Source organism: Acartia tonsa, chromosome 9, assembly GCF_053477335.1.
Source record: "Acartia tonsa isolate MP-2025a chromosome 9, ASM5347733v1, whole genome shotgun sequence".
NCBI classification, from domain to species: domain Eukaryota; kingdom Metazoa; phylum Arthropoda; class Copepoda; order Calanoida; family Acartiidae; genus Acartia; species Acartia tonsa.
Window position 1 is genome coordinate 17114033 of NC_137268.1, and position 12785 is coordinate 17126817.

Genomic DNA, 12785 nt, shown 5'->3' on the forward strand with positions numbered 1-12785 from the left:
GGGGGGGGGTATTTAACCGCCCAAAATTGTTTGGGGGGTAAAAATTTTGAATGGGGGGGATAAAATGAAAAAAAATTTGGGGGAGGGTAATCGCCACTTTACCCCCCCCCCCTTGGACGTCTATGGTTAAGAGCATGCTAAAAAACTTTACCTTCAATAACCATGCAAAGTACTCACCTTACTTTTATTACCATAAAAAAAAAGCAAAATTAATGTACAAAGTTATAGGGTAATTTAAAGGAAAGTAAAGTGAGGCGCGAAGCGCCGAAAAAAATCTGACATCAACTACTTGAAAAAACATCTTATTTATGCAAATTTTTTTGGAATTTAAGAAATAATGAAAACACTGAATCATGAAAATTTCCAAAAACTGAAAAATACTGAATAAAATTTTCAAATACTGAATATTCAGTATTTACTGAAAATACTGAAGCCCCAATTTCCAAATACTGAAGAATACTGAAGATTTTCAGTATACTGAAGAATGTGGCCACGCTGCATTTTAGATATTTACAGGGGGGGGGGGGGGGGGGTGACTCGTGCCACGACATACCAGCAATTTTATTTTGGGTGCTACTCCCTTAGCTTTAGAGATAATTTCTCCCGCCCCCTTTAAACAAGAACAATTTTGTCCATTGATTTTCAGGAGACAGCCAGACACAAGTAATAACATATCCACCCAGGGATCATACTTTTAAGGGATAAGACAAAGACGATAAGTTATGATAAACAAAATGTGCCCCTCCATAGAAAATTTTTTGATGTAAATGTTTTGTCAATGGTCATGTGATAAACATTTGATAAAGTTTTTAACCAACGTATCAGAGCACGTGTTAATAAGAGAATCAAGTTGCAGATTGACCAGAAAAAAAAGAAAACAAACTCAAACTATTAAGTACATATTTACATTAATTTTTTCACCAAACTTACAAGTATATGATAATATTCATAATTGTACCAATCTATTGGCCATCTTTCTCCACATTTCACATCATTAATATTACACTGGTACTAATATAAAAAATTAGCAAGGATTGAAACATTTAGAAAGGAAAGCTTAATAAATAGGTAAGAGGGGAGGAGAGGAGTCGACATCACTCACTTAAAGATTTTAGTTTTAAAAAAGAAGAAAATTTGTTTTGAAGGACAATTTCTATCGGTTGTACCCCCCCCCCCCCACTCCTCAAAAGTAAACTGTAAAGGATAACCCTATCGGTTCTAAGGTTAGCGAAATCCTTCGGCACACACACACCACGGTTAGTTTTTTATTAAATGAATAAGTTAGGGTACAATGTTTGGCACTTTCGATATAAGTAAATGATAATAACAAAGCCACAGAATACGATAATACCTTCAGAAAAATCGATGAAAATAGTTTTCATACTAAATTTTGGTTTTTTATATTTTTTCTAAAATGTCATGACAGAAGATGCAAAATGTCGTCTTAGTTTTTTGAAAGGATTAATCTTCTCTGAAATCTAAATTATCAAAATATTTTTTTTGGTAAATGATTATACGATATATGTCAAACATTTTATCAGAAAGAAATATTTAAAATTGTGAAGTAGAAACCTGAATAATTTTTCTTGTGGAAATAGTTTTCTGCAAATGTTGATAAACATATGTCTGCTAGCATTAAGATGTTTGTACTGCCAATACACGTTGGGTTTTATTTAAAGAATTTCTTTAAAATGTTTTTTTTTACATTGTATACCAATAACGCAATATTTGCTATCAGAAAACCCCCGACTAAGACTCGCCTACGACCCGATCTTTTAGGATTGCTTTGTAATTTACATTTTTGAAAGTCTTTCAACAGTATACACAGCAAATTCTCTCTTTTTTAACTAACTTTCCGAATAATATACCTAAAGCATTTGAATTGACAAAGGCTATGCTAATATTTTTACCATTCAAGTTTATTTAATATTCTAATAAATAGCGCAACCCTCCAAGTTTATGACTACTTTTCATGAACATATGATCTAAAGAATAAGCTCTGACGCAATGTCATATAAGGATATTATAATATTCATTAAAAAAATTGTTATTTTTGCATATATGTTACATTTTACAGTGTTTTGTGGCTCAAAAGAAAGACAATTAAAAATTATTTCATATTATATAGTTTAAATTACATAAGATAACCTAGAAATAGTAAAAAATTCCCTTTCTTTTTTTGTCGCAAAAGAGAATTCAACAAAGATTTTCATTAAAAAACACCTTAGTGTAAAAATTAAAAAGTTTAAACATGGTCACAAAAAGATTCAATTAGTTTATTAAATGTTTCATTTTCAGCAAACGACGATTAATCTCTATTACAAAGAATAAAGTGTAAAAAGATATTCTCGTTTTAATTTTAAGCAACTTAAAATGCATTTTAATACCTTTTAATGATTTATTTTTTAAAACATCATTTTATAAAATGTTATTGATTTTTAAAGTTATATATTAGAATGTTTTTAAATTTTGTTAACATTTTGTTTTAAATGTAGAAAGTTGGTAATTCTAAACATTCAAAAAATAATTTTATTAAATTTTCATCACTTAAATTGCATGTTTGATGAAATTTTCAACTGATAATTCAAAAAAAATTGTTTAAGTTTTATTATATTTTACTTTGAAATGTTAAAAAAATATATTATTGTCAAAAATGTGGAAGTTATACTTTCCTCAAAAAAAGACCTAAAACATGCAAATTAACACGTGTAATGAGATTTTTTTTCTTTCAGGTTTAATTTTAAGTAATTATTGATATTTTTTGTAAAAAGGATTTTATATAAAAAGTTTAAAACTCGAGTTATGTAGTGGTTCTAAAAAAGGTTGCGAATTTATGCAATTTTCTTGCAAAAAAAATTTTCTAGGATTTTAAAAATAGCAAAGGGTGTTATTAGACGTACTTACAGATACAATTGCTAAGTCATTTTGGCCAAACACTAAAATAAAGTTTTGACATCTGAGGGTCCAAGCGTGACACAGATAGACCGAGATCCTGTTACTTTTATATTAGGAATGAGGTATAACCTACAAGCAAAATAAATCTAAAATAATATTTAGGGGGCAGATGTAAAGGTCGTTAATTTTGCCCCCCAAACGACAGCTGAAAATAGGTATAGGTTTCGTGATTATTTCTGAATTAATTTCGTTAAGCTGCCTAAAAATAAACCTTAATAGACAATACCAAATAATGCACAGTGATCTCGCAGTGCACAAAAAGCCTATATTTATGCTAATTAGGTATGATCTACAAAACTAGCCAACTCTGTAAAAATGAAATATAAACTTACATTAAATATGGTTCTGCCACTGACTAGATAAAGATTTCTCAAACTGTTCTCAATAGATACAAGTCTATCATACCAATCTCCTACAAATATAAACACCGGATTATTTAAAGCAAACACCTATCTTTTTACTTTCAGGTGCGTCCGTCCATCCATAACCTAATAAGAATCAAAACTGTTTTTAAAAAATTCATCTTAGCCACAGAAATCATAAAATGACTTTAAGTCAAGGTCGTTTTCGAAAAAATCTGTTGGTTTTGAGAGTTATTTGAGGATTTCTCTGGCTAGGATCAATATTTTCGAGATTTTCTTAAAGATTCTATACAATAACTGATGCGAATTCAGGAAAGTGGAATAAATTATACTTCGAACAAGGATGACAACATCCATAAAAGCGAAGCTCTGAAACGGTAGGACAAACGGACATTAACACTTGTATAATGTCAGAACTGAATAATCAGAATGCGAATGTATAAGAGTCAAAGCAAAATTGTAAATAAATTTGTTGAAAAACTGCTTTATACAGGATAATGATTATGGACATACTTACATTTTTAGGACTTGATTATAGAGTTGCTTCGCTTATAATATTGTACTTTGTTGTCCCAAGAATCAGTATACCAAAAATCAGACCAATCGGATGATTAGGTCACATACAAAGGGAGAGATCATTTTCTAGTAAATCCCGTAAAGGTGTGTGTTATAAGGCCTAAAAATAGTAGTAGAACGATAAGGTGCTCTATATATTTGTATTTCCTATTGAATAGAACAATAGGGAAGAAACTTTTTTTTTTTTTTTTTTGATAACCGTACCTGGAATATCTGAAATTTCTATCAAACACTTTGTTTGGCTCAAACTGACACAAATAAAAAAAAATATAATTATAATAAATCAACCTGTAAAGAATGACTTCTTCCTTTGTTTAATGGTATAGATTGTTCTTAACCTTTACCTTGTACCTATAGAAAACATTATTATTATAATTATATTTTTTTTTAATTTTTGTCAGTTTGAGCCAAACAAAGCGTTTGATAGAAATTTCGTATTTTTTTTAGATAATCCAGGTACGGTTATCAAAAAAAAAAAAAAAATTTCCCTATTGTTCTATTCAATAGGGAATACATATATCTAGAGCACCTTATCGTTCTACTACTATTTTTAGGCCTTATAACACACACTTTTACGGGATTTACTAGAAAATGGCCTCTCCCTTTGTTGTTAAAAATGTAAAAAAAAATCAACATGTTTAAAATGAACGTACGGACATTCTGGTAATGATTATAGAGTTGCTACGCTTTCTTAATCGTACCTAACTACTACAGGAATCACCATGCAAAATTTGAAATCGATAGGACAATTCTAACATGCCTAAATTAACGAAAAAAGCTATTTAAAAAAGTAAAAAAAATCAACATGTTTAAAATGGACGTACGGACATTTTAATAATGATTATAGAGTTGCTACGCTTTCTAAATCGTACATAACTACTAAAGGAATCACCATGCAAAATTTGAAATCGATATGACAATTCTAACATGTATAAATCAACGAAAAAAGCTATCCGTGACGGATGGACGGACGTACGGACGGACGGACCGACCCTAATTATAGAAAAGCTTCGCTTTTAAAAATACAAAATAACCCCCTCCATCCACACAAGGGACTCCAAATTTGTAGATGGATGGGCTACTCAGTACCAAATACCTAACCTAGACTAAAAAAGTTACAAAAATAGCCCACCCTCCTCTTTATTTCAATTCACTTCAATATAATGGGGAGAATGGCTTTTGTGCTCGACTAAACACTTTCAGAAAAAGAACCCGAATCAAAGAATGTGGAGCTGCCATTTCTTGCCATCCAATTCTACCATACATATATGTCATTAGGTCAATTTGGTCCATTATAAAAATTACAATGGATTTCTTACTACTAAGATCTTACACCAGAATATAAATAATAAAGTGAAACTTGTAGCTGGCAAAACTAACGATACCCCCCCCCCCTCCACTCTCCTAATCCCATTCCCTCCAATCCTACTGGATGAACGAATTGACCAATATATGAGGTCCATATTACCAATATAAATTGACGACAATTTCTCCCCTTTCATAATATCCATTACAATAACTAACCTGTTGCAGATTCTAGCTTCACAAAAGAGGTTTCACTCGTGCCAATAAGATCAAGAAGAACAAATATGTCAATTCTGTCATTATGGTTGCCAGATTCTCCATCCTTACTATAGCCCTTAATATTATACAAATATAATAATTCTATAATTATGGTTGCCAGATTCTCCATCCTTGCTATAGCCCTTAATATTATACAAATATAATAATTCTATAATTATGGTTGCCAGATTCTCCATCCTTGCAATAGCCCTTAATATTATACAAATATAATAATTCTATAATTATGGTTGCCAGATTCTCCATCCTTGCAATAGCCCTTAATATTATACAAATATAATAATTCTATAATTATGGTTGCAAGATTCTCCATCCTTACTTTAGCTCTTAATATTATAAAAATATAATAATTCTATAATTATGGTTGCCAGATTCTCCATCCTTGCTACAGCCCTCAAGCTTTACAAAAGAAGTTTCACTCGTGCCAATAAGATCAAGAAGAACAAATATATCAATTCTGTCATTATGGTTGCCAGATTCTCCATCCTTACTTTAGCTCTTAATATTATACAAATATAATAATTCTATAATTATGGTTGCCAGATTCTCCATCCTTACTTTAGCTCTTAATATTATAAAAATATAATAATTCTATAATTATGGTTGCCAGATTCTCCATCCTTGCTACAGCCCTTAATATTATACAAATATAATAATTTTGTAATTATGGTTGCTTGTAATCTCAAAACTTATAAATTTTATATCTGGGGGGGTTGTTATACACCAAAAGCCCCTAGAAGGATAGTGCGTAAATTAAATCTGTAGTTACTACTTAATTTCAGTTATGTGAAAATAGTTTCTAATAAAAAAATCAGGGTTAAAAATAATTCAGTACTTAAAATTTTAGTGTTTGGATGGGTCTTTTGCCCCACTAGCCCCTTAAGGAAAGTCCCAAAATTCAATGTGCAAAAGTTATATAGGAAGATCCAATCATATCCGAGTTTACAAAAAAAATTAGGTTGATAACTATGAAAACAAGCCCAAACGTCCAGGGCAAAATTTGATACTGAAATTTCATTTCCTATAAGTGTACAAAATCTCCCCCCTCCCCTTATTTATTTTATGAGTAGGATTTTTCTTTGTTTTAAAGCACGCTGTAAGCATTAAGAATAGAGAAAATTGAGTAATATATCAAATAATAATTTTAGTTTACCTCTCGTTCCCATTTCTTAGCAAGTTCTCTAGATCCATAGATTGAATCTGTAGCAGTCCAACTAAAAAGAAAATAAATCGGATCATGGAAAGAAAATGAAGTAGCGGGTTTCATCGTATTTTTTCACGATAGCTTTTGATAGGTTATTTTATATAGGTTAGGTTAGGTAAATGTTAATGATTGCCCCGCAGGCGCTAGAAGTAAGTAAGTTACAAACCTAACGAAAGCTTCTTCACCATCAAAGAAAATAAGCTGCAGAGTCAGATCACTGTTCTGAAAAAAAATTGATCATTAACCTTTTTGTTTATCCTATTATGTAAAGTAGCAAGGCTTTTTTCTATTTGGAGCTTAAGATTTCAACTGATTAAGTTCTTCTATTTAGAGAAGCTTTATATAGGTCCTGTGGTTGTTGATGAAAGCTATTTTATTTTTAGGATGTCTATGGATGGTTTTAGGCTCCCTTCTTATCCCTTTAAATACAGAGCCCCTTGTTGCTAGGTGAGCAACCACTATTATTTTATAAAGTTTCTTTTCCCCGACTTTCATCTTTTTTTCCAGACATATTTTTATCATCCCCTCCCAACCATTATTATTAGACTAATAATACACCGAATGTAAAAAAAATTTGGTTATCAAAATATGTCTTTTTGTACAATAAGACTATTTTTATCAAAATATGTCATTTTGTACAATAAGACTATTTTTATAATGAAATTTTTCTTCATTTCATTCTTTCGTTTAAAAGAAACTTTTTACAAGAAAACATAAAATAAACTTTTATTCAATTTTTGTAATCTTTGTTTAGAAACATTATAAGAAAGAAAATTAAGAACAACAAGTGTTTTGCAAGAGTTATGATATTCTATCCACATAATAGTGCAAACATTACGTCAAAAGAATGTAGCATTTGCAGGGATGTATATATTTTCCGTATTAGTTCTTGTTGTATCCCCCCCCCCTCTTTCTATTTGTTAGCCAATTTAGTCAAACTTCTGAATATTTCCTTATTTTTATCTTTACTCTCCCCCTCCCTCTTTGGGGGAGTTATGTTGGAAAAAATATATACCCCTTTCCCCTATAACATAGATACTAGAAAATAAGTGTACAGCAACATACGTAAAATCTTGATGAATCAATTTAACAAAATTACCTACAAATCCTACCTCGTAAATAAAAAAAGCACAAGTTATGATTTAAATACTAAAGTCGTATAATTAAAAAATATTTGTTTCAAATAGTCTGTATGAATAGCACCATAGGATTTACTTTAACGAAAAAGATCTTTTTTTAAAAAGCACATGTACCTGTCATATTTATCATAATGGTCCCCAAAGTTTTATAAACATACCTACCATCTTATTTGTTAATTTAGAAACTTACTTTGGGGACTTTTGTTAAATTTTGAATAGTTGATACAAACTGGAAGTGACCAACCGTTTTTGCCAATAATACTACCTATTCTACAGAAGAGTTAGGTAATTTTGTTTATTCAGATATGCTATATATATTTTATCGTCCCATATCGGTCAAGTGGTTAATCGAGATCCTTTGGAACAAACTGACACACTGACATCCTGTTACTTTTATAGAAGGTCACAATAAATAATATGAAGAAATGTACCTTAGCTTTCTGCATATTGAGATCATCCTTGAGGGTTGTAGCCATGTTAATCATCTGAGCACATGGTACAGCTGAGTCAGTGGCCGCCAGGAAACCTGGAGGATCCAGCTTAGAGTCGTAGTGACAGGCAAGCACCATTCTACAATCAAACAAACTAAGTTTATCACATAAACAAACAAAAAATGTAAAATAATAAGTAGCAAATTATCAAAAACATTTAGTACCTATGGATAATAAAATTATTTTCCGTTTATATACCTTAATACATATAGTATACGTATATATATTCACAGGGGAAATTTTGTCGTCAAAATAGACTGCTATTATGGGTCTCATTTATTATGAGAGTATTATATTATTAGAGAAAATGAAAATCTAGTGCAACATCCAAGTAATAATATACCTATCAATTTGAAACTTACAATTTCTTAAGGGAAAGTGAATGCCTAAAAGCACAAAAATATTACTCTTTTAGCATTTATTAGTAAGTAGCTTAAATAAAAAAAAAATTGAAATAAGAAAGAAACCTGCGGGGTGCGTCTGGGTTCAGAGTTGCAATAACGTTGGTAAACCTAAAAATTTTAATTGTTGAAAATATAATTGTTATTCTATTTGACTTAGAAAAATCTTTTATTTTATAAAAGGATAAAAATTACATTTTTAAGAAATACATAGCAGTATTTTCATAAGATTTTATCTTTTTCTTTAATTTTGCGTCTTGTTATCTGTTTATGTATGAAGGTATGTAGGCTGTCTATTATATTCAAATGTAGGTATTAATCTTGGTTTTAAATATTATTTACGGCTTTATCAAAATACTAGCATCTACGCCCCTAGTCTTTAAGGTATCTGATTCGAAGAGTCAGAGAGGGGCAAGAAAATAGCTTGAAACCACCCCACTACTTAAATCTCAAAATTGATTGACCTAAAACCATCACAGGAACTAAGTGAACCTTACCTAATAGAACTCAATTGGTTCATTAGTTATTGAGATATTAAGCTTCAGACAAAAAACCTTACTACTTTATACATTAAGATAAGGAAAAGAAATATAGAGTATCAACTCAATATAAACATCACCAACCTTTTTCTGCCATGGGGTGTATTATCATCAAACCCGTGTTCTTCTACTGACCAGCCCAATCTTCTCATAGAACTTGCAATGTGCTGCAACAAGTACGGGGATGATTAGGTACAAAGGCGGTTTATTAAAAAAAAGTGTAAAAATATGTATTTGAAAAAGGATGACAGCATCCAAAAGCGAAGATCTGAAATCAAACGGTGAAAGAAATGAACATGAACACTTAATAAGCTAAATATCATTTAAAAAGTATAACAAAATTGTTGCAAAATTACGTAAATAAAGGATTCTGTTTAAGGATATGCTTTCATTTGGGACTTGATTATAGGCTTAATGCCTTATCATACTAAAATCTTACCTCTCTAACTTTTGCATGATTAGCTGAACCAATAGTTCTGGGAATCAAAATTTTATCCAGATTTTGAACAAAATCTCTGTCATTCTTCAATCCTTAACAATTACAATTGTGTCCTTTAATAGCGCAGCAATAACAAGCTGATAATATTTTTATTTTATATTTCAAAGTTAAATAACTTACAGAAAGTATTTAAGGCTTTTGAGTTTGGCTAGCGACTGCGCCCCTAACATCTTGGGCTCTGCATTTGAAAGTGTATTGGAAGGGTACATATTATGACATTAGTAAAGTTTTCATCAAATTTGAGCGGTATTATAAAATCTCATGTAACACACATTAAAAGACACACATCCAGCTACTACAAACAATAATTATTTATCGCATCATATTATAGATAGCTTTCCGCGGATAAAATGAAAGATTAAAACCAGTTTTGTTTTCCCCGAGGGGACTAAGTCCGAGAAAATTAAAACTTGTATGAATTTTAAGATTTTCTTTAATATTCTGTCATGGAAAATTGTATGAATTACGATGCTATACCAACATGGTTTATCAGTATAACTGAGAACCGGTTCTAATCCAGTGGAAATTAATCGGTTTCTAAGCTATACTGGAAATTAAATTACCAACCTTCAGCAAAGTATGTAAGATCCTGGTTGTTATTGATAAACTTGTTGTTCACTCTTGTAGATTCCAAATGGGTATACTTAAAAAAAAATAAAGATAATCTAAATCTAGAGATATACTCTCTAAATCAGTGGAAGTACATTCCAGAAATTGGTTGAAATTATGTGCAGATTTTGATAAGTAATTAGGTAATGAATAGTTGTAAAGCACATTATAAAATAGTATAATTGAAGACCGTCAAAAAAACCAAAAATTCTAAATATTAAACATGACTTACTTTTCTGTTTTTCCATGTAGACTTATCAATACAATCTCCTGGACCTGCTATACCAACTAAAATAATATTAATTATGATAATAATTAAAAATGAAAATAAGGACAAAAATATTGTTACATATACACAACAAAAGGAGTACCTAGTCAGTGGGCGTCATAGCTAAAATGCAACGCACCTAGTTGCGGTTATGGGTATTCGAGTTCAATGTGGTAACTGGAATTTCTCAGTCGCAATACATTCACGCAACTTCCCCATAATTGTGTAATAAGGGAGACAATTAAGTAGTCATACTGTACTTGAATGTGGAGCTTGAGGTTGAGCTGGCCCTAATTGTGGCTCCATGACTACTTAGGTCAAAACACTTTGAAACTATAGCTACACACAAACACCCACCCACACACACACAAGTTGTAGCCTATTAAACGTTCCACGGTCAGATTTATACAATTTAGAGAATAGCTTCGCTAATAATAATATTATAATTAGTAATTTGATATTTAACAATATTTATAAATATTTTTCTATTCAGACAAAATACACAAATCATAACAAAAGTATGTATCTAATGAAAGAAAATATTACCATTCATCGAAAACAATCCAAATAAGTATTAACATAAGAAATAAAAGTAACAGGTTGTGTTTCTGTTGTGTGTTTTTACCGAAGGATCCCTTTAACCGCTGGACCGATATGGTTTTCCTTTACAACATTAAAACTTTTTACAATCCAGAGATGGGTTTTAAATATTTTGGGGGATGGTACCTCCATCCTCATGAGAAAAATTATCTGGAAAAAATCCCCATTCCAAAAAAAACCCTTTATTTTACTTTTTCAAAACTCTTATCTCCTTTCCCTTAGGTGCCCCTGGAGGTCTCTAGAGGCGTAGCCGCTAGTGTAAACGTACTATACAGAGGATCAATACCCTAAATACTCGTTAAAATGCACTTCGTGGATCTCTCCCTGTCAACATATGACGTAAGGACTAATACGCTAGTAAGTTATGGAGTAACTTTGACCGATCTTTTAAAGCTTACCAAAACAAAGGACTGCATTTACTATAGTCCCCCTCATTTTATACACGTCTATTTTTTTCACCTAAAAAAAATAGAAATACATAGCTACGCTCAATACATTGTGTCTAATCGCCCAAGAAATGATTACAATTTGATACCTATATTTCATTTTAAAAATATTTATACAAACTACATTATAAGCTAAAAAAAAGATAAAAAGCAAAACTTTCTAAATTTCTTTTTACAAAAACAGATGTGACAACTTTTATAAGTAGCGAAGCACCAAAAAAATGGAAGGCCAAACGGTCAAAATGAAGAGAAAATATGGTCTTTTAAAATTATAGAGAGTATAAACCTTTTCAAATAAAATATTGGAATCTTCACACAAAAAATCAAATATCTATATTGAATATTAGCTGAGAAATTCTAGTTTCCCCCTAATCGTTAAAGACTGACGGACAATTCAAGAATTATAAAGCTTCGCTTAAGTGAACTGAATCATGACAAAACTAACAGTTATAAAATGAAAATGTAAATAAAGTAAAAGTTGATATGTCAAATTGTTGTTGTTGTGATAAGAAAATCTAGCAGACAAGTATTGTGGATGACGTCATAGTAAGGGCTTTTAGTTAATTACAATATGCTGATTCTAAAGACGATTAGCCACAATCTTCAAAGCGTAGCGGTTTATTCATCTTACACATTTTTCTGTAAGAAGTGCTACTAGTATGACGTAAACGTTAAAAATATTGTATTTTTTGATTGAAAAATAATATAAATATATCTTTACCTTTTTTACTATAAGCCATTAGTTACGAGAACAGTCTTCAAAATTATTTTTGCGCATTTTCTTATTTTTTCAAAATATTTTTTATTGTCTATTTCAAAAATAAAAGCATAATTAAAGGTGTATAATCCAGACAACTACTTGGCAAAAGAAGTGGGAACCTTTTTCGTCTGCTAGTAAATTGCTTCCTGTTTTTCAAAGCGACTCGGCTGTGTTTATATTTTCGACGCTACTGTCTGATTTCAGAGACCCAATTGAAAGCCGACACTGGGTCCTCATAACTTGGTTAGATCATACCCACTCTATCTTATGCTATAATAAGGCCTGTTCCAAAAGTAACCTAACCTAAATAATTTTAAAAACCAAGCTCATTAAAAAAATGACGCGGCATCTGATC

General features: G+C 30.8%; 1 protein-coding gene across 1 annotated transcript in view; it reads right to left on the reverse strand.

Annotated features, from left to right (window-relative positions):
* Positions 1–12785, reverse strand: part of LOC145327636 (glutaminyl-peptide cyclotransferase-like) — a 526230-nt gene that overhangs the window by 2521 nt on the left and 510924 nt on the right. The window contains exons 2-12 of the mRNA XM_080171179.1: positions 11623–11683; positions 10589–10644; positions 10315–10390; positions 9688–9779; positions 9333–9415; positions 8776–8820; positions 8249–8387; positions 6845–6900; positions 6628–6688; positions 5418–5532; positions 3288–3367 (exon numbers count right to left, since the gene is read on the reverse strand). Coding sequence (XP_080027305.1) covers positions 3288–3367; positions 5418–5532; positions 6628–6688; positions 6845–6900; positions 8249–8387; positions 8776–8820; positions 9333–9415; positions 9688–9779; positions 10315–10390; positions 10589–10644; positions 11623–11659 — 840 coding nt within the window. The 5' untranslated portion in view covers positions 11660–11683. The remainder of the gene's footprint in view (positions 1–3287; positions 3368–5417; positions 5533–6627; positions 6689–6844; positions 6901–8248; positions 8388–8775; positions 8821–9332; positions 9416–9687; positions 9780–10314; positions 10391–10588; positions 10645–11622; positions 11684–12785) is intronic.